At 44.7% G+C, this 20452-nt stretch overlaps 2 protein-coding genes across 8 annotated transcripts in view; both read right to left on the minus strand.

Annotated features, from left to right (window-relative positions):
• The window catches only part of PLEKHM1 (pleckstrin homology and RUN domain containing M1), a 30902-nt gene extending 25441 nt beyond the window's left edge, over positions 1-5461 (minus strand). For 4 of the 7 annotated variants that reach the window (XM_066628823.1, XM_066628817.1, XM_066628822.1 and 1 more), the window contains exon 1: positions 5373-5457. The gene's annotated coding sequence lies outside the window, so the exon portion shown is untranslated. Of the gene's footprint in view, positions 1-367; positions 447-1710; positions 1793-5372 lie in introns of those variants that run through there. The other 3 variants (XM_066628819.1, XM_066628818.1, XM_066628820.1) reach the window with 3 other exon arrangements.
• Positions 5462-15828: 10367 nt separating this feature from the next.
• Positions 15829-20069, minus strand: LOC136651689 (somatotropin-like). The gene is made up of 4 exons (XM_066628304.1): positions 19929-20069; positions 17904-18020; positions 16384-16545; positions 15829-16029 (listed from the first exon to the last, which is right to left on the minus strand). The coding sequence occupies exons 1-4, from the start codon at positions 20067-20069 to the stop codon at positions 15829-15831; spliced, it is 621 nt and encodes a 206-aa protein (XP_066484401.1).
• Positions 20070-20452: the final 383 nt, after the last annotated feature.

Consider the following 20452-nt stretch of genomic DNA (forward strand, 5'->3'; position numbering starts at 1 on the left):
GATGAATGCAGACTATAACTCAGACTTCACAGTAAAGACCACAGGACCAGCCATGGTTGTTCCTGCCTGCCAACTCTCCCCATTAACTGTAATTGGAAACAATGCAGTTCTTAGTAAAGCTGCCTCATTGCCAGTCATCTTCTCCACTCCCAATGTCCCAACCAACACTTCCAGAAAAATAAGTAAGATGGGAAAGAAAAAGAGAACTATGAGTAGCATCTTTGCAGTCTCCTAAATTGCCATGTTTTTTTTTTTGGCAACTGAGGAAAAACTTCTTAGTTGTATGGAATGGGTGATAGTTCGCAAAGGGTGGGAAGGGAGAGAGGAGCTAGTCACCCATAGTGCACAGTTTCAGCCACATGCGCACCATGTGATGCTCCCTTCTCCAGTCTTCATGGTTTTTTCCAAACAGAAAAGCAGAGTGACTGCTATTGCAGGGGATCAAGCAGCCAGGCAGAAGGACAAGAGCAGGTTCTCCTTTTGTTCATTCATCAACACTGTTAGGAAGAGAATGAAATTAGAACCACAATCAACAATGATGGCAACTCAGTAGGAGCCATCTCAGGTCAAGGAAATGAAGACAAGACAGTGGGCCCTCTTTATCTGCAGGTTTGGCATCTGCAAATTTGAGCATTTGGACTCTGCAGTCATAGAGGGCCACTTCTAGTTGTGTCCAGGTGGTGTTCTGAGGCCACAGAAGGCCCAGGGAATGGGCTGTGGGCCTTCCTCAGCCTCAGAAGTCCTCCCAGACACAACCAAAAGCCACTTCCAGTCCAGGTCCAATACTCCCAGTTGTATCTGGGCTCACTTTTCATGGATGTGAACCAGAGGTGGCTTTCAGTGATATCTGAAAGACCACCTGAAGAGACTAGTAGGCTGGTGTGACCTCTGAAAGGCCCGGTGCAGGTCCCAGGTGAGTCCATGCAGCACCGCAAACCCAGTCTCCAGCAGATTTCATTATCCTTGGATATTCATGGCACTGATTCCCACAGGTACTGAAGGCCCACTGTATTGACAAATACTATATACCCATGGGTGCTATTGAGAGAAGGTGCAAAGTAACCTGTACCTTCCTAGTCTACCCTAGGAAAAAAAGGTACTCCATGAAGAAAATGTGTCCTGTTACATACCTATGCTGAAAAAGTAAACTGAACAGAGATGCCTTTCGAAGATGGTTAGGAAAAGATCACTTGCAAAGAAGCAGTGAGACAGCTCTGTTTATTTGGTTTATCAGGAAAAAGAGGGGCCTCAAACAATTCTAGTGGCCTAAGCAGCTTTATAAGAGCATATTGTCTAACCCCTGCTCCAGTCAAACTTCCAATAAAGTTACAACAAGAATCTGTTGCCATATAGCAAGACTATAATAATTCTTGGCCATGGGTTACCTTACAACACATTTCCCAGTATCCAAGACTGAACTTGCCAAGGTCAAAATTCACATATTCCTAGCTCATATTATGCTTTCCTTCTCACAGAGAGCTAGGAAGACGCATGGGAGCACAAAAATGCATTCAGCCTCAATATAAAAGCTAGATTTCATCAACACTCAAATGCCATCATGATACAAACGCACAGAAAACATACCCAGACATCTCAAGTTAAACTAGAACATAAGACATTTGGAAGTGATGGCCACAAGTGAAGGACTTGACGCCAGGAGGTGTGGATTAGGACAGAAGGTGTGGTCTGAAGGTTGAGGTGTTGCCGTACCTGAAGAAGCTAAACAGGGTCAGTCTTGGAGGGGAGACTGGAAGTTGCTGATGGAGCTTGGGGAGCAATGCGGAGAAGTCAGCTGGCAAGAGAAGGATAACATTTTGAAAACCAGCCAGATGTGTGATTTGCGCTGCCTGTGAAATCTTGGAAAGTGAAGAGTGCAGGCAGGAGGACAATCACACTTTGAAAGGGAAACATCTGGAGAAACTGAGGGTTCTATGAATTTCTCTTGTAGAACAATACTTGTAAAAATTCCATTGGAAAAAAAATGGAGTTTATGATCAGTCTGCCAATGTAAACTGCCTTGAAAAAGGTGGTATATAAATACAATAATAAATAAATAAGACCAGACTGAACAATAAATTACACTATGAAAGATCCCTGAGTGGAGTTCCTTCAACAGTGGACTACCCAAGCATTTCTTTGCATAGGAAAGCACAGCCCCGTCCTTTCACCTGACTAGGCCCCATCCTTTGTCACATTACCAAAGTGTGACAGAGCTCTGAGAACTGACATATCTATTTAGGTATCTGCAAAATGCCTATTATTATGAAGGGTGGGAAGACAGGAAGGTGTACACACACACACACACACACACACACACACACACACAGGTGGAGCCTGTTCATCTGCAGATTTTTCATCCACAGATCTGACTCAACGCAGGTCCCCCAGACCCACACTGAGTCAGACTTGGCTCCACCTGAGCCCTCTGAACAAGACTGGAGCTGTGCCCTCTGAATGGGACCAGAGCCTCCAAGGACTTCTCCAGGCCTCAGAATGCCTTATATGGTGAAAAATGTCACTTTTGGTTTCTTGAGGGCGTTTTTTCACCTCTCTGGGCCATTCTGAAGCCCGCAGAGGTAGCAGGTGGATGTGCACTGCCTCTGCAGGTTTCAGAAAGCCCTCTGGAGGGGACCAGAGCACAGCTCCAGTCCCCTTTGGAGGGAAAAAGGGGCAGAAAAAGCACAGATTTGATTATCTGCAATTTTAGGTATCAGCAAAGGGTCCAAAAATGGATCCCTCATGGATACTGAGGCCCCACCTGTATATATATCAAGGCTTCTCTAGGAGGATGCAGTGGGTGTTACCACACAGAGACACATAACATCCCCTGTGACATGAGACCCCACACAGAGACACATGACATCCCCTGTGACATGAGACCCCTGTTGGGAATGATTGGTCATCTGCATCAGACACAGGAGATATGGTTGGCAACCTTCAGTCTTGAAAGACTATGGTATAAGCCTACAGCACCTGGTATTCCCAGGTGGTCTCCCATCCAAGTACAAGTACTAACCAGGCCTGACCCTGCTTAGCTTCCGAGATCGGAACATGTGCAGGGTAACATAGGAGATAGGTTTTGCCTTTATTTGCAGGGTGTCTCCCAAGTGCCAACAAGCATTACAGGAAGTGATGGAGATAATCTACTAAGTGGCACATAAGTGAGAATCTTAAAGTAGCATTACATTCTTTCCTCGATGAGGAGCTTTGATGCTCAGAACATCTCTGGACAGTTTTATTGCCCTTGACAGGGCAATAAAATTGTCCAGAGATATTCTGAGCATCAAAGTTCCTCATCAAAGAAAGAATGTAAATGTGAAATGTGAATGTGAAATGTGAATGTGAAATGAAGAGCCAAGCAATTCCAAGCAATCAGAATTAGCCTAACCTCACCATGTCTTCCATTTCTTAGTCACATGGGAGCACAATGGGATGTCACACAGACACGCATGTAGAGACTGGGGTTGTTGCATCTAGTTGATCAATTGGTTAGAACAGATCAACAAGCTTCAAAGCATTTGGTCTTCTAAAAAGCTATCTCCCAATTCATTGGGTAGCAGATTTTAAGAACAATACTTAGTACTTATAAAAACTGCAGGTGGCAAGCATCAGCTTAGAAGAGATCTTTGCTTCTGAGCAAGACAAAAAGAAATTCCTCTTTCAAAACTATCCTTGCTGCAACACAGGTGTACCTCAATTCTTTTCCTTCAGACTGCTTTAAGAGATGCAAGTCACTGTGAGATTTTCTAGAGAAATACTTTTTTTGCACATGAGAAAAACACTAAAATATAGAAAACATCATAAAAAACATGAGAAAGATTCAGGCATATAAAACAGGCATAAGTTTACAAGGCTGGGGCATATAAAAAAAAGTCTTCACCAGCACCAAAAGGAATATCAGGGGATATACCAAGGGATTCTCTCTGGAAATGGAATTTCAAAGCAAGTTTGCAGCACTAGAAGATCCTACCCCAAGTGCAGCCTTACTTTTGATGGCAGGAGGCTTTGAAGCAAGGCCTCAGAGGATGATCTCAAAAACTGGGGGGTTCAAGTCAGAATAGCCAGGTCCCGTGCCAGTTAAGGCTTTGAAAGTTAAAACCAGCACTATGAATTCAGAAAACAGTGCAGTTCTTTCTTTCAGGACAAAGGGCCCAATCCTATCCAATTTTCCAGTGCCAGTTGCTGTGCCAATGAAGTATGCAGACCCCAGAAGCCATTTATCCAGTCTCCATTATAACTGGGTTGTCCCAGCATGATAACTGGGCACACTGGCCTAAAGCAGTGTTTCTCAAGGTTTGTCCTCCACTGTACCACTTCACATGGTCCACCTATTTGAAGTACTACCAGAAATAACTGGTGATGACATCATTGCCAGTTACTTCTGGGTTGGGAGGAGGCCAGATGCGATGTGACAAACACAACTAAGGGCACAATCTTAGCCAAATTTCCAGCACCAAGGAAATGGCAATGCAATGCTGAGGTAAGAGAATAAACATTTCCTTACCTTGAGGAGGCCTCTGAGACCGCCCCCCCCCCAATGGCAGGATGCAGCTCATTCCCCACTGGCACAGCTATGCCAGTGCTGGAAAGTTGGTTAGGACTGCGCTCTAAGAGGCTCAGGATGGACCGGAGGGTTTTTTTTTAGTGCAGAAAAGCACACTTTGGAGCTCTGTCTGCTGAGCGGAGTCTCCTACCGCTGTTTGTTGCATTGCATTCCTGATCGGGTGGCAGGGGTCCAGGGGTCCTGTGAGAATCACCAGACACCACCTCAAGTACAACTGGTGGTACCCATACCACTGGTTGAGAAACACTGGCCTAAAGCCCATATGACTAACTGAACATGTTTGTTTGTTTGCTTGGAGTTGAGCAACAGCCAAGATAAGAGCTTCCTGAGAGGATTTTTGGGTGTCAGTGAGGAAAGAAAGGTCTGTCTGTGGTGGACACACCTCCAGCCAGGTGTAGTGCACCTGTCTGTGCTGCAGGCACTGGTCCTACCCCTCTGCAGTGCTGCCTTCATGGCAGGCACTATTAAGAGCAGTGCTTTCAGTTTCCCCCAAAGGGGTAGCAACGTTTCACTTTCATAGGAGGAGGCAAAGGGGGGGAGCCCTCCAGCCACCACTGCAGGGCAGGCTGGAGCTGCTCCTTGCCCCCTGCTGTCTAGACCTGCTCCCACCTGCACAGGTGGAGTCTAGGTTCAGAATCTTGGTCACACTGAAGAGTGACAGCTCCAGAGGATGCTCTCCCCCCCCAGCTCCTTCCTCTCTCTCTCCCCCCACCATTTTCTCTTCCAAGAGTTTCACCTCAGGCTCACTTCACCCCCCCTCCCAGGGGGCGGGGCTTGGGGAAGCAGTAGGGGAAAGAAAGCACCTCACCAGCTCCGATGCGCGACCCCGGCCAAGCTTGATTGAGGAAACCCGGAACCCAGCTGAAGCAGGGCACGGGTGCGCGCCTGGTGACGTCACCAAAGCCCGAGTGGGCGTGGCCACAGTTCTGTCGATCTGTTTTGGGGGTGGGTCTCTCGCTCAGTCTGGTGCTTGCGATTGGCTACCAGCTAAATCCTCTTGCTTTTTATTGGTTTGGAGACTTGCCTTTCTTGTTTCCCTTCCTGCCCACCCTTTAGCCACCCTGCGCAGAAAGATTGTTATGGAATGTGATTGGCTCGGGGTGGGGAAGTGGGCGCGGCTTCGCTGTATTCCTGGGCCCCTGCAGGAACTAGGAGGCAATAGGAAGCGCTGCAGAGAGAGCAGGGGCCTGCATAGGCAAAGTGGAGGTGGCGCTAAGAGGCTGTTTCTCTGCCCTGGAAACCTTTCCCCAGCTGGGGACACGTGGGGTTCTGAGTGTCTCTGGGCATTTACAGGGTCTCAGGCTCAGCTGTAGGGCTCGGATTAGATGGGAAGTCACCATAACAAGAGCTCCTCTGACTGTGTGCAGAGTGCAGAACCTTATTTGGGCACACTCCAGGACCCCTGCCCATTTAGCAAAGGGGCATTTTTAAAGCGGTGCCTCTTATGTTTAGCAGGAGGAGAGCGACTGTCCCTCTTCATCCCAGCCTGATGCTTTTTCCAGTGTCTCTAACACATCTTTAGATTGCGAGCCCTCTGGGGATAGGGAGCCACCAAGTATTTATTCGTTTTGCTTTGTAAAACTGCTTTGTGAACCGCTACTACTATGTAAACCTCTCTCTTGTTGAAAGTGGGTTATTATTATTATTAAGAATGTTTTTATACCACTTTCCAACAGGAATAGGTCACGAAGTAAAATAGTAAAATCAATCAATCAATCCCCCTGTCCCCAGAGGGCTCCTAATCTAAAAAAATATATATAGAAGCGACACTAGCAACAACCATTGGAAAAGATGCCTTGCTGGGGCGGAAGAGTGACTGTAACTTGTTCTTAGTGCCTGAGTAAGGCCCTGGAATGTACAAGTAAATAAGGTAGCAGCAGGTGCTCTGAGCCACGCACAGTCTTCCCTTCACATTACAGCCTAGGCCAGTGTTTCTCAAACTGTAGGTGGGACCCACTTGGTGGGTTGCGAGCCAATTTCAGGTGGGTCCCTATTCATTTCAATGTGTATTTTATTTTTAATCTATTTGATGATGCCACCATGGTATATGACTGCCTTTTGGGGACATGTTACAGACCTGCACTTTTGACAGGCTACTATGTATAGGCAATGACAGTCAATTAGGCTTACTCCTGGATAAGTGCTCCACCAGATCCAGAGCCTCTATGTCGGGCTGGCCACCCAACATGGAGGCTCTTGATTCTACGGCGACCTTTGGGTCACTGTAGAATCAAGTAGCCCCATTGTGGGGCTACTGCTTTTACCTAGGAGAAGGAAGCAGCTGCCTGGAGCACGCTGGATGTGGAGAAGCCATTTTTGGTGCTGCTGCAGCCCCTGGAATTAGCTCAGGATTAGACTGTTAGTAGCTAGCCATAACGTCATGTAGCACATTTGTAGCAGAGGCAAGACTCAAGCTAAGAAAGTTCTGATTCACAGCTCACTCAGTCTATTAGTTGCTTTGCTAGAACAATTCTTGCCTTGTGAAACTCACTAGATCCTAGGGGTTGCCAACTTTTTTCCCCTGGTACGTTCCCTTTGTCTTTATTAGCACAATCTCATGCATATCTACACAGAAGTAAGGCCCATTGTGTTCATTGGGGCTTACTGCCAGGAAAGTGTGTATAAAATTGCAGTCTAAGAGATGTATACCTGAAAACTGCACACATTGAATTCCTGCCTGTCATACATCTATGGAATTCCTGCCCCGAGAAGCTGCACCTGTTGGATTTGTGATTGTCAGTCATGCACTATATACTGTAATACAGTGCTGTAAATATTTTCTGGCCTATGAGGCAGCCATTTGCAACATAAGACTGTCAGATACATGATGTTATTTAAAAGGTACCTATTTGCCCAGCTTTATGTTTGTACAAATTAGCTCCCCTGTTATTCAACTATTCCTTCCTGTTCCACACAGTCTTATAGGATGTTTTGCATTCTACCACTACTCACACCAAGGCTTCCCTTTTAAATAAAAAACTGAATCTATTTCTCACAAGACATAGGCAGAAAAGAAAGGGGGAGCCTACTTGTTTAAGGTGGAATGGGGTGCTTGCCCCCCAAATATGGGATACCTTGGACTAAAATCAGAAGAAAGTAAAAGGAAATAGGGAGATTCAGAAGGAGGAAAAGCTCTGAAGGAGAGAGCAAGGGGCCTGCTAAGCTTCTTGGCTGTATGAGGTGGTACTTTTCATTCAGCACTGACGTTCAGAAATTAGAATTCTTTAATTTTGCTTCATGATTTGTCATATCTTCTGATGTGATTTTTTTCTTCTTTTGACTGTGATTGGTGATTCAACAGATTTTCAGTGCATTGGCCTATTATGTAGGAGGGTCCCTGTTTTTTTTCAGTACCCAAGAATCTAATGTTTCACTATGATGCCATGCAAAGGAACCACTTCTAGTTCATAGCATGTTCACATCATATTAATGCAGATTAGTTGCTCCTCATGATTCTTACTGTTCCCTCCATGCCTAACACAGGATGTTCTGTGCCCTACTTTAACCAATTGGAAAGCATTTCCATTTTTGCTTCCAGCTGGTGTTTTGAAAAATTGGGTCTCCCGTATGTACTCCGTGGAAAAAAAAACCAGGGAAACAGAAGAAGAGTTTTGGTTGGGAGAGGTTCTCTCACTTCCCACAACGTATGTAGACACTTTTCTTTTTTCCCATGGTTGCCTTTGGTCAAAGGCATTTTGCAGATTTGAAACTACACAAAAGCCTGTTTGACCAGAAACAAATGTGCAAGAAATAAGCATAGTATGACAGCTATACTACTTTCCTGTCTGCCACCCATTACATTGCCAGGGCTACAAGTTAGACAGGTGTAGGGCACAGCACTCTGCAACCAGCACCCACTCTGTTTTTGTCCTGAAACTGGGTTTAAACTTGCATAATAGCTCTTGCTAGCAACACCACCCAAGGCCAGGGGAAACCAGACAGATAGCACAATCCTATGCATGTCTACTCAGAAGTAAGTCCCACTGAGCGCAATGGGACTTACTCCCACACAAATGTGCATAGGATCGTAGCCTCGGGGAACACTCCCTCCAGAAGCAGAGAACCCCCAAACCCCTGGAAGTCCCCTTAAAAGCTGGAAAGAAGTGGAAGCTGGTGATGTGGGAAGACAGACCAGCTCCCTCCCAAATGAACTGAGATCAAACAGGGAAAACTATAAAAATACAGGAAGCTTAGTAAAAGGCTGTAAAAGGTATCGATACAATGGAGGGAAACATTTGTTTAACCCAGTTGTTCCCAAACTGTGAGCCGTGGGTCCCCAGCCAGGAGAGTCGTGAAATCCTCACAAAAAATCCACCATCCTGTAGGAGTATAGGCCTAATGGGGAGCCACAGCTAATGATCCAGTAGATCAAGGGAGCAGCCAGTTGATAAAGTTTGGGAACCACTGGGTTAACCCAAAGTTCAACAGAAGAAGATGGGGAGGGTGGTAAAGGTTGGCAAGAAGGATGCTAAAATGCAAAATGAAAATAGACAAAATCACTCATGTGACTTTCCCAAATACTTCCCCTAGCCTGTTGCAAACTCAAAAGCAAACTCAGCAAGCAAGAGTGGTGATCGTCTGCAAGCTTTATTTCGTTGCCAGCAACGGGCTTCTCAGGGACTCCTGTCCAAAGCGAAGAGAGCAATGAGAGCCACGTGGGAACTCTCAGAGCCCTCAGAGAGAGAGCAATTTCCCAGTGTGTGCCTCTCCCTTATATTCAATTCTGGCTCCTTTGTTTGAGGAGTCTTACATTTCATTGGCTGATGTGTGACATCAAAGATGGGGGCTTTCTCAGGATTGGTCACAGATAAATTTACAAACATTTGATTGGTTAGTTTCAAGTTACAGACTTCAAATATAGTCAAAATTTACATTGAGACATTATAGAAAACACTGTTTCCAACAACCACTAGATGGCACAGTTTACTCATTTATTACTGGCCTTTGGTATGTCTTTGTTTATCTCTGGCCATTCCTCACTGGCCTGACCCTGACATGTTTCAAACAGCCATCTGCTTATCTATTCAACTTTCTTTGTGTCTGGTCTCATCAAACACTGGTTAAACTAAACCTTTTGTCTTCCCTCTATTAATTCTCTTTATGTGACTGTGTTATTGTGATGCATAGTGGTATAATTATATTTAATAGAAGACAAAACTAACTTCTTATTGTAAATAAAGATTTTAAGAAATCTTTATTTCAATTAAATCTAGCCCCTCTTGCCAGCGTTTACCTCTGACAGAGGTTTTCAGGAATGTTTTGCTAATTAGGGGCTTTCTCATAGATGTTATTTCTGTTATCTTCTGTCTGTCAAACAAGATAAACTGTCTTCTCATTAAAACTGCTTCTAACCTGTGTATAACTCTTAGTTATCTGCTTCTTGGTGCCAAGAGATATAATTTATTATTGCAAGTGCATCCTGACTACTCCTTTTCTGTCTTTCTTTGAGTTCTAAATCTGTCTTGTAACTCTCTATTCCAATTAAAAGTACCTAAATCTGTCACTTTGAGTCTACAGAGTTGGAGACACCAGTCATTGAGGAAAAGAGGAGAGCTCAAGTAGCATACAAGGCCTGTCCCAGTGAGCGCAACCTGCAGGTCCTCCGAGCTGCTCACAGCAAAGTCCAGCAGGCTGCCAGGAGATGTGCTAATGACTACTGGCTCCAGCTCTGTTCCGAGATACAGATAGCAGCTGACACGGGCAACATCAAGGGGATGTATGATGATATCAAGCAGGCCCTAGGTCCAACACAGAAGAAAATTGCCCCTCTGAAGTCTGCAACAGGCGAGGTCATCCAGGATCGGGCGCAGCAGATGGAACGCTGGGTGCAGCACTACTCTGAGCTATATTCCAGAGATAATGTAGTCACCGAAGAAGTGCTGAACAACATTGAGTGTCTGCCTGTGTTGGAGGAGCTTGAGAGTGAACCAACCCTAGAAGAACTTCACGTGGCCCTGGACTCCCTTGCCTTTGGCAAGGCACCAGGAAAAGACAGCATCCCTGCTGAAGTCCTAAAGTGCTGCAAAGAGATCATCGTCACTGAGCTGCATGAAATCCTCTGTCTCTGCTGGAGAGAAGGTGGAGTACCTCAAGACATGAGGGATGCAAACATCATCACGCTGTACAAGAACAAAGGTGACAGGGGTGACTGCAACAACTACCGTGGCATCTCTCTCCTTAGCGTTGTAGGAAAGTTGTTTGCCCGAGTTGTACTAAAGAGGCTCCAGGTACTTGCAGAGAGCGTCTATCCAGAATCGCAGTGCGGATTCCGAGCCAACAGGTCCACCACTGATATGGTATTCTCCCTTAGACAACTGCAGGAAAAATGCAGGGAACAATGACAGCCACTCTTTATAGCCTTCATAGATCTCACGAAGGCTTTTGACCTGGTCAGCAGGGACGGCCTCTTCAAGATTCTCCCCAAGATCGGATGTCTACCCAGGCTCCTCAGTATCATCAGATCCTTCCACAAGGACATGAAGGGCACTGTTGTCTTCGATGGCTCCACATCAGACCCCTTTGACATCCGAAGTGGCGTGAAGCAGGGCTGTGTTCTTGCGCCAACCTTGTTTGGGATTTTCTTCGCTGTCATGCTGAAGCAGGCCTTTGGAACTGCAACAGAAGGCATCTATCTCCGGACCAGATCTGACGGAAAGCTCTTCAACCTCTCCAGACTGAGAGCAAAGTCCAAAGTCCATCTGAAATGTCTGCGTGACTTCCTCTTTGCCGACGATGCAGCTATCACTACCCACTCTGCCAAAGATCTCCAGCAGCTCATGGATCGTTTTGGCAAGGCCTGCCAAGATTTTGGACTGACGATCAGCTTAAAGAAAACACAGGTCATGGTTCAGGATGTGGACTCACCTCCCAGCATTACAATCTCTGCGCGTGAACTGGAGGTTGTTCATGACTTTGTGTACCTTGGCTCAACGATCTCCGACACTCTTTCTCTCAATACCGAGCTAAACAAACGCGTCGGTAAAGCAGCTACCACGTTTTCCAGACTCACAAAGAGAGTCTGGTCCAACAAGAAGCTGACGGAACATACCAAGATCCAGGTCTACAGAGCTTGCGTCCTGAGTACACTTCTGTACTGCAGCGAGTCATGGACTCTCCGCTCACAACAGGAGAGGAAACTGAACGCTTTCCACATGCGCTGCCTCCGACGCATTCTTGGCATCACCTGGCAGGACAAAGTTCCAAACAACACAGTCCTGGAACGTGCTGGAATCCCTAGCATGTATGCACTGCTGAAACAGAGACGCCTGCGTTGGCTCGGTCATGTTGTGAGAATGGATGATGGCCGGATCCCAAAGGATCTCCTCTATGGAGAACTCGTGCAAGGAAAGCGCCCTACAGGTAGACCACAGCTGTGATACAAGGACATCTGCAAGAGGGATCTGAAGGCCTTAGGAGTGGACCTCAACAAGTGGGAAACCCTGGCCTCTGAGTGGCCCGCTTGGAGGCAGGCTGTGCAGCATGGCCTTTCCCAGTTTGAAGAGACACTTGGCCAACAGACTGAGGCAAAGAGCCAAAGAAGGAAGACCCATAGCCAGGGAGAGAGACCAGGGACAGACTGCACTTGCTCCTGGTGTGGAAGGGATTGTCACTCCCGGATTGGCCTTTTCAGCCATACTAGACGCTGTGCCAGAACCACCTTTCAGAGCGCAATACCATAGTCTTTCGAGACTGAAGGTTGTCAATATATATAATATATAAATGCTTTTTCCCCTTTCAATTCTCTGCTTAGAAGCAACTTGAAGGTGGAATTTGCCTCTCTATTCAAAGACAATGCTTATCTGATGCTTGAATATACAAGCTGTAAATCTGATTCCAAGAGAAGTTTAAATCATCTGTCATACTAGCAATTAGCTTGACAGATGTAAATTCCAGCATGAAGCAGTTCCTTTATCTGATATCCTTGACAGTTGAGCTAGAAACATTCCTTGATTTACAGCCTGCCTGCTGTTTCGGTTTGGAGACAAAGACCAGAATAATGCTCTCTGATGCTGAACATATAAGCATTGCTATACACTCGTATAAACACTTTTCTTATTTCTTAATATTTGTTTGTGAAATGCTAAACATATAAACATAACATTTTGTTTTAAACTAATTTAACTATAAACATCCATAAACATTTGGTTCATTAACATTTGCATAAATGATTAGTTTTAGCATAAATGGCTATAAACACTCATAGCATGGCATAACATTTGCTTCATTAGACATTTGGTCTGTTGGCATAAGTGGCTTTCATGGCCTTGTCTCAAGCCTACATGATTGCACTAATTCAGGATCTTGATCCTTGTACCCACATTTAACTAGGCGGGCAGACTATCATGGACAATTGAATAAATGATTGTTATTCTTCTTACTTTTTTGGCTTGGATTCAACTCCATCCTGTTCACCTTTTTACCTTGTTCAACCTTTCAATTCTCCACCTACCAAAATTTGTTCCTTCCCTGCTAGGAAAAACAGGTTCAGTGTCCATTTCTGGAAAAACAAATTATTTCTTCCCTGTATCTTAGAGGGGATTAAGCAGGAAGGATGGCTAGATAGCTCATGGAAATAGTCCATCAAAATATTTTTTCTTGATGTGAAAGGTATTAATTATTTCAGAATGTTATCAGTCAAAGGAAAGGAGGTAATTATGATGTTTGAGTGAATTAGGCTGCAATCCTATATGCTCTCACCTGGAAGTAAGTACCATTGAGCTTACTGGAATTAACTTCTGAGTAGACAAAATGAAAATGTTAAATGAATTTTGTATTGCATTGTATTGCATTGTAAGACAGAAAACGTAATTTTGGGAAGTTGTTGATTCATCTTGTTGTTTTGCATGATCGTGGCAAAATACAATATAAAAAGACAAGAGTGTGTGAACCTAAAATGGGGCAAACAGGTGAAAAACAGGTAAAGAATCGTAGAAATGTTTAGAAATGTTTAGGTTTAGAAATGTTTTGTCTCTTGATGTTGTAAAAAATTTAATTGTCTCTAAACTCTGCTGCTCTGGATTCATGGTGAGCAGGTATTTACTCTCAATGTGGGCTTGGTACTTTTGGTTTTGGAAGTAGCTTAAGGCTAATTCAAATACTGGAGGTGTGAGCGGCTTATCTTTAGGAGGCAAACTGAAACAGGGTGACCCCACTTGAAGTATCAGATGCTCCAGACAAAGGACCAGGAAGTGGGGTTTTGTGAAGGTATTTTTACACCCTGTGGGTATGTGAGACTCTGCCAGCCTGTATGATGCATCCAGCCTGCTCTGGGTGACCCACATGGTATCACCAATCAGCTGGGCAGTGACTTGCACCACCCTGCCTAGCAGCTAGGAAGTGGCCTAAGTGATTTGGCTGGCTGGCTGGCCACTGGGTGATTGGCTCTACCCAATGGGCAAGATGGAGCAGGTGACAGCAGGGAACTGTTGACTTCCTGCTCTGGGGAATCAGGTGGGCTTCATGGTCCAATGAGTTTGCTCCTCTTCCAGTCCTTTGTCACTACAGGTTGGGTCTCCTTATATGTGAGAGTTCCATTCGCGAACACACGTGGATGGCAAAAATCGTATTAAAGCAAATCCATTTAAAAAACAATGTCCTTTTGCTCAGTGATTTAAAAACAGCTTTGCTGACCTTTGTAATGCATCAAGCAAATAGTCTCTCTCCAGGCGCTTAGAAAGGCTTCACTCTGAGGCAGCAATCCCTCCCTTCACCAGGAACTGCAGCATAGGGGAAAGAATAAAGGAGGTGATAATCACTACCATTTAGCATTCTTTCACATGCTCAGGGGGAAGGGAGGGGTCACTTGCCTTGGAGTGAAGCTGTTCTAAGTGCCTGGAGAGAGAATGATTGATGCATTGTCAGCCAGCTGCCCTCTCTCACATTAACAAGGCTACTGTTAAACAACATTTTTCCTTTAATTTAAAGGGCCCTTCTCATCACACTGAGATAAAACCGCAGGTAAAAAAAAATCCATGGATAATTAGGTTACACCTGTAGTCAGTCTGGGAAGAGGAAGAAAGTCAGCAACAAAGAAACACTAACTATAGCATCAGGGTATCTAAGAAGCCCCTTTATGATGCTTCTGTATACAGGAGCCTCCTAGGTGAAGGTGCAAAATATGTGAAAAAAATAGTTTAAAACTAGGAGATTTTCATGTAGGTGCTGATTCTGCAGTTGCACTGTGCATAAACTGAATCTGATCTGAAATGAATATTCTGAGACTTATTTCCTTTCAGCAAAACAAACCAGGTTTGGGGGCTCAGGGGGATGGAAAATTGAATGGGCTTGGAAATAAGCCAAACTTCCCTGAATTTGCCACCAAGTATCCATTTTTTTTTGACAGTGATAGCTCTCTCTCTCTATTTGATCTAATTCACGCATTCCTTTTTAATGTAGGTGCTAAGACTTAAAGGATGAAGCAGATCTTAGCCACCTTCGATAGCTGCCACATGTGCATTGCACCCCATCACTTTGTAGTAGTGCATGAAACTTGTGATAATTTTGTATAGTCTTATTGCAGATGGGAATTGTTTTTGTGCATGTTGAAGAATATTTGGTGAAGAAAATCTGAACACTAAGAGCACAACCAGATTGCATCCTGAGCTCAAGGAGGGAAGCATGCAGTTGGAGGGATCCATTCAATGCAAGTCTACACTTTTACTGAACAACATAAGAGCCCTATAGCAGTTGAGAGATCTTTTCTACTCTCAGCTGGTGTAGCTAACTGCTGTTTTCATATCTAATTCTCTTAAATTGCAGGTGTGCCAGTTTCTCCCCCATTCTTGATTTGAAAAGAAAGAAGTGGATTGGAAGAAAGAAGGGGGCAGAGCAGAACAGGAGGAGTGGAGGAAGATGCTGTCCACCACTCTCCTCCACATTTCCCAGGGAGTAGGAGAAGGAGCCATGGAGGCAATGTAGTGGACAGGCATCAGTGCCCCTTGCTAACCTGTTGTCTGAGGCAACTATCTCAGTCATCCTCATGGATAGGCTGGCTCTGGCAGTGAGACAAACACTCCACAAATGAGTTTTATAGCATGTTTATTCTTCAGAGGCAAAACTTATTCTTTAGAGGAAAATCATTACAAGCAGAGAGGGGTCTAAGAGGTCTTCATGAAGAACACGCTCTGAAATGCAGGATGCTTTGCTCTCATTGTGGCTCACTTGCAGGAGATCACAGAGAAGGCAGCCGCAACAGCACACCATCTTCACTAGGCTTTAAAAAATAGTGCAAAAAAGCAGGGCAAAGGGGCAAATTTATCCTGCTCTCAGATGTTGCAGTTAACATCCCCAAAACGTCGACACTTCATCATTTTCAGGTAGGTCTCCACCTTATGCAGGTCTTTCCTGAAGCAGGACAGGAGGCCATAGTTTTTCATCAGGGAAGCTTCATTCCGGAGGTTGACATCGAACTTCTCGTAGGTGGGTCGGAGGAGCTGAAGGCCCTGGGAACTTCCATCCTCCAGCGCCTGTTGCAAATGGGAACATGTTACCACAAAAGCACTATACCAAACTTTTGCGAACACCCCACCCCAATTAGACAGATTTTGAAAATTTTCCAGTATTTGCTTCAGCTTCACTAGTTATGGCTACAGTTCAATTTCCTTTCTCTTTTGATCTGTTCCCCTCTTCCCTCTTGAACTCAGAGAGTGGGAAGTGTTTTCAGCCGACACACTAGGGGGCAGCATTTGACACGGGTGTGTGTGTGTGTACCTCTTCTCAAGCTCCAGGCTTTTCAGGTGCAATGGCCAGAAGTGCAACACTCTTCTAAACATAAGTGCTTGGCTGTTTGTACTCTGTTACCATGAGAGGGGACTGCTTACCCTTATAAGAGCCTGGATACCTTCTTCCAAGTCTTGGAGTTTTTCATAGACTCTGTCTGAAGTCCCAAAGACCAAGCTGTTCGTGAATACCCTGCTGAGGAACTGTACTGGAGTGAGCCATGACTGAATGAGGGTCAGTGAAAACTGGAGCAGCTCCATGTCCTTGAACAGAAAAGAAGTGAGTTCAGAAAGAGTTGCAATGAGGTTCATAACCCTTTTCCACCATGACCTGTAAGATCAACCAGGAATGCTTCCTTGACATTGGATCAGTTTTGCAAGGACCAGAGATGCATTCACAGTCACAGCTAGGCAACTTTGAAAGTCTTTGAGCGACTCTTTTACATCTTCTGGAAGTGGCGTTTTTATTCAAACTGACTCTTGTGGACCCAGGACAGAGCAGAATAATGAACATGACTGTCCAATGCAGCTGTTGATCTGGGAAGGACTGTATAGCCCCCCTCCCCCAATTCCACCCAATCTACAACATCTCCCTTTGATCCATTCTGTTGATTATTCATTGCTAGAATGAAAACCCATCTGGACAAACAGCTTAACTGAATCTGAATAATGAATTTTGAGTTGACTTTTCCAATTTATGTGTATCAGGGAGAACCAGGCTCAATCCAATGATGATCCTGTTAACACAACCTGGAGGAGTGAGGAGAAATAACCCATTAAAAAAAATGTAATTACAGCTCCAGTTGCAAGTGCTTTGATGAAACAGAATGTGCTTTTTTTCTAACTCTCAAATGCATGTGTAAAGGAAATGCTATTGTGGTGTATCAAGTTAAACAGAGGATATTTCTGGTTTTAGTTGGTATCAACATGAAAAGTTGCTTTATATTAGGTCATAACATTGGAACATTTCGCCTAGCACTGCCCACTATGTGAACAACTAGACAGGACATTGGAAGACCCATGATCAGAGAATGTGCACATGCACACACATGCGTGTCAGGATTTTCACTGGGGCACCTGTGAGGGAAAGAGTTTTTAAAAAAAGCCACTGCATGCTGATCAAAAAGGATGCAGATTTCCCTGTGGCTGTCATTAAAAGCAATGACAGATGCAAGCACAGATATAATGTCATTTCTGCTTTGTCTCTAGGCAGAATGACACAATGACACAATGGCTCTCTAGGAGTGTCAGGCAGCACTGAAACAGCAGCTGCTATGGGTCAACTTGGACCTACATCAGCGATATTGCTGGTTCAAGTCTGAGCCATACAGGCAGATCAGTCCTGGGAAGAATACAGCATGCTCTGGTGCCACTGATCCTGGCCCACATCCCAGGCCTGATCTGCCCACCCCTGCCCTTTTAGCTGCCTCCCCCACCCCGTTATACTCTCTCTCTCTGCCCCCTACCTGCCTCCCCCACCCCGTTAGACTCCCTCTCTGCCCCCTACCACTTGCATGGGGAGCTCTGTGCAAAATACAAGATTCCAGAATTGGGAAATTTCCAGGTTTTTGGAAATCAATGAAGTCATTCCACTAAAGAAGGTAGTATAGGTGACTACATACCGATTTTTGCTGGGCAACATCCTTCCCAGTAGGTGCAGGAATGGTTTCCGAGTAACAGAACACAGATGGCGAGATTCTGTTGAAGGTTCGCTGGCCTTCTGGGATGTAGGAACGTTCCTGTACAATGGCAAAAAATGCTGTGAGAATCGCGTCTCCTTCTACAGTATGCTCAGGAGGGCAATTTTGGAGAGGGAGAAAAGGGAAGCATTGTGCATTGCCTAGAAAGAGAGGTGCCAGGCACAGTCTGCTGTGCTGCCTGAGTCAGAAAATCCAAATTGCTCTACAAATCCAAATTTGATTAATTTGGACAGTAAAGAAGTATTTATTTCTTTAAATAACGTATCTGTAAACTAGATCAGCAATTTTCAACTGGTGTGCCATGGCACATTGGTGTGCCATGAAAAGTCCGCAAGTGTGCCATGGGAGTTAGGAATACAGTGGTTGAAAGTCACTGAAAATCTCTTCTGGGTTCTGCAGCAAGAGGGACAGACAATTTGTTACTACAGACAGTTGCCCTAGAAACAGAAGTCTCCCAGAAGCCGGAAGTGATATCACAAGAGGTGAAGACCATAGAGGTTAACGTGCCATGAGAAGAAAAACGTTGAAAATCACCAAACTAGGTAATAATTCTTTTTAGCGAATGTACATCTAGTGAATGTACTCTCTGTGTAACCCTTCTTTTTTTGTTGTGTACAGTGGCATAGCTAAGAGGGTGCAGGGGGTAACAGTTGCACTGGGCAACAAGCCTTAGGAGGGCAACAACTTGAGCTTGACACTAGCAGCCAAAATTGTGAAAATCTTGGTATGTACAAATAATACCATCATGTTATATATCATTGGAAAGGTAATTCAATGCAGAATGCAATGAAATAAACTGCATTGGAATACCTGTATTCTATCAAAAGGTACGGCCAAGTAACCGGAAAATGAAAACACAATTGCTTTATGGAACAAAAAGTGGATTATCGTAACTGATCTGTGAGACTCATTGTTCTGAGAGCAAATGAGATGTTATTATAATATAGCATAAAACCAGTAAGGTGTTAATATGTGTCGGCTCTCATTTCCATGTATCATAATACAGTTACCCCTGCTAACTGGGTAAAGAAGCACTTTTTCAAGTGGTGATCCTCTTACGTTTAGCAAGGGGAGAATAACCGTCTCTCTTCACCCCAGCACAGTCTCTAACCAATAAGGGGCACACTTTTTATTTATTTATTTACCTAATTAATTAAATTTGATTTTGTCGTGGAGAGGGGGATACAAAATTTTCTTTGACCCCAGGTTGGCAACCTTCAGTCTCGAAAGACTATGGTATAAGCCTACAGCACCTGGTATTCCCAAGCAGTCTCCCATCCAAGTACTAACCAGGCCTGACCCTGCTTAGCTTCCAAGATCAGACAAGCTCAGGACCCTTAGCAACCAATGCCTTAGCTATGCCACTGGTGGGGGGTCTGGCAGAGTAAGTGAGTATTGTGCTGCTGGGGGAAGGAGGTGGGTTTCCCGCCATTTTCACTTTTTTAAAAACCCAGGCATGATGTCACTTCCAATTGTCAAATCACTTTTGGGGCTTCATTTTGAGCTTGGCACTGGGCTACACGATCACTAGCTACACCACTGGTTGTGTAATATACAAAATAGGCCTTAGAGCCTATTTGGGGGCGGGGGTTGCATTTGTATTAGTTGGAGAGGAACATAAGTACAGTTCTATTAAGTACAGTATTGGCTCTCCTTACCCACCACTTCAGGGTCTCCAAAATGCAGTGTCTCTTACTCTCTCACAAACCAGTGCCTCTCTCTCTCTCCAAAACCAGTGGTATCGTGCCTTTGCAAAAATGCTGGAGTAGACAGAGTGCGCTTGCACAAAGGTATGATGTGGCTGTTTTTAAGTTGGGGCATCTGTAAGCTGGATGTCCTTAAGTAGGGGACTACCTCATAGGATGGTGCTGTAAATCACCCTCTATTAGACCTTGAAGAGTTGTCATATATTGGCATTACCAGTTGATACCATAGTAAAGTACTCACAAATTCCTTGAAGGTATCTGCTGCAAGCAGGTGAAGATGCTGGACTCTTAGGACTGCATTGGCAAACAGGCTGGAGAGGGGCATTGTGGGGAAGGCCACTGTTCTCTCTGGCCATTGCAGGGCCAAGATAACCAAAGACATAATAAACGGAGAGGGCTTGAATCCTGTAAAAGAAGATGAAAGGGGTCTCAGCTTGGTAACATTATCAAAACAAGTAAAGCAATGTGTAAGCAGCAGATAACAGGCAAACTGCTTGCAAGATTGAGGCCTCTTTTCCTTTGCTGAGCTGCTAGATTGATTTGTTATCAAGCCATGCAAAGAAATCTTAAAAGTTCTCAGTTTCTTTTTGAATAAACAGAGCAAAATGTTATCAAATCTGAACTGCTGCAGAACTCAGGCTTAAGATGTTTCAATCTGTTCTTACCAGGTCTCACCTCCTTTGTGAATTAATGAAATTAAATGTTATCAAATCTAAACTGTTGACCAGAACAGAATGAATGTCTTGAATGCACATCTTGCAAGAA

Source organism: Tiliqua scincoides, chromosome 5 (assembly GCF_035046505.1).
Source record: "Tiliqua scincoides isolate rTilSci1 chromosome 5, rTilSci1.hap2, whole genome shotgun sequence".
NCBI classification, from domain to species: domain Eukaryota; kingdom Metazoa; phylum Chordata; class Lepidosauria; order Squamata; family Scincidae; genus Tiliqua; species Tiliqua scincoides.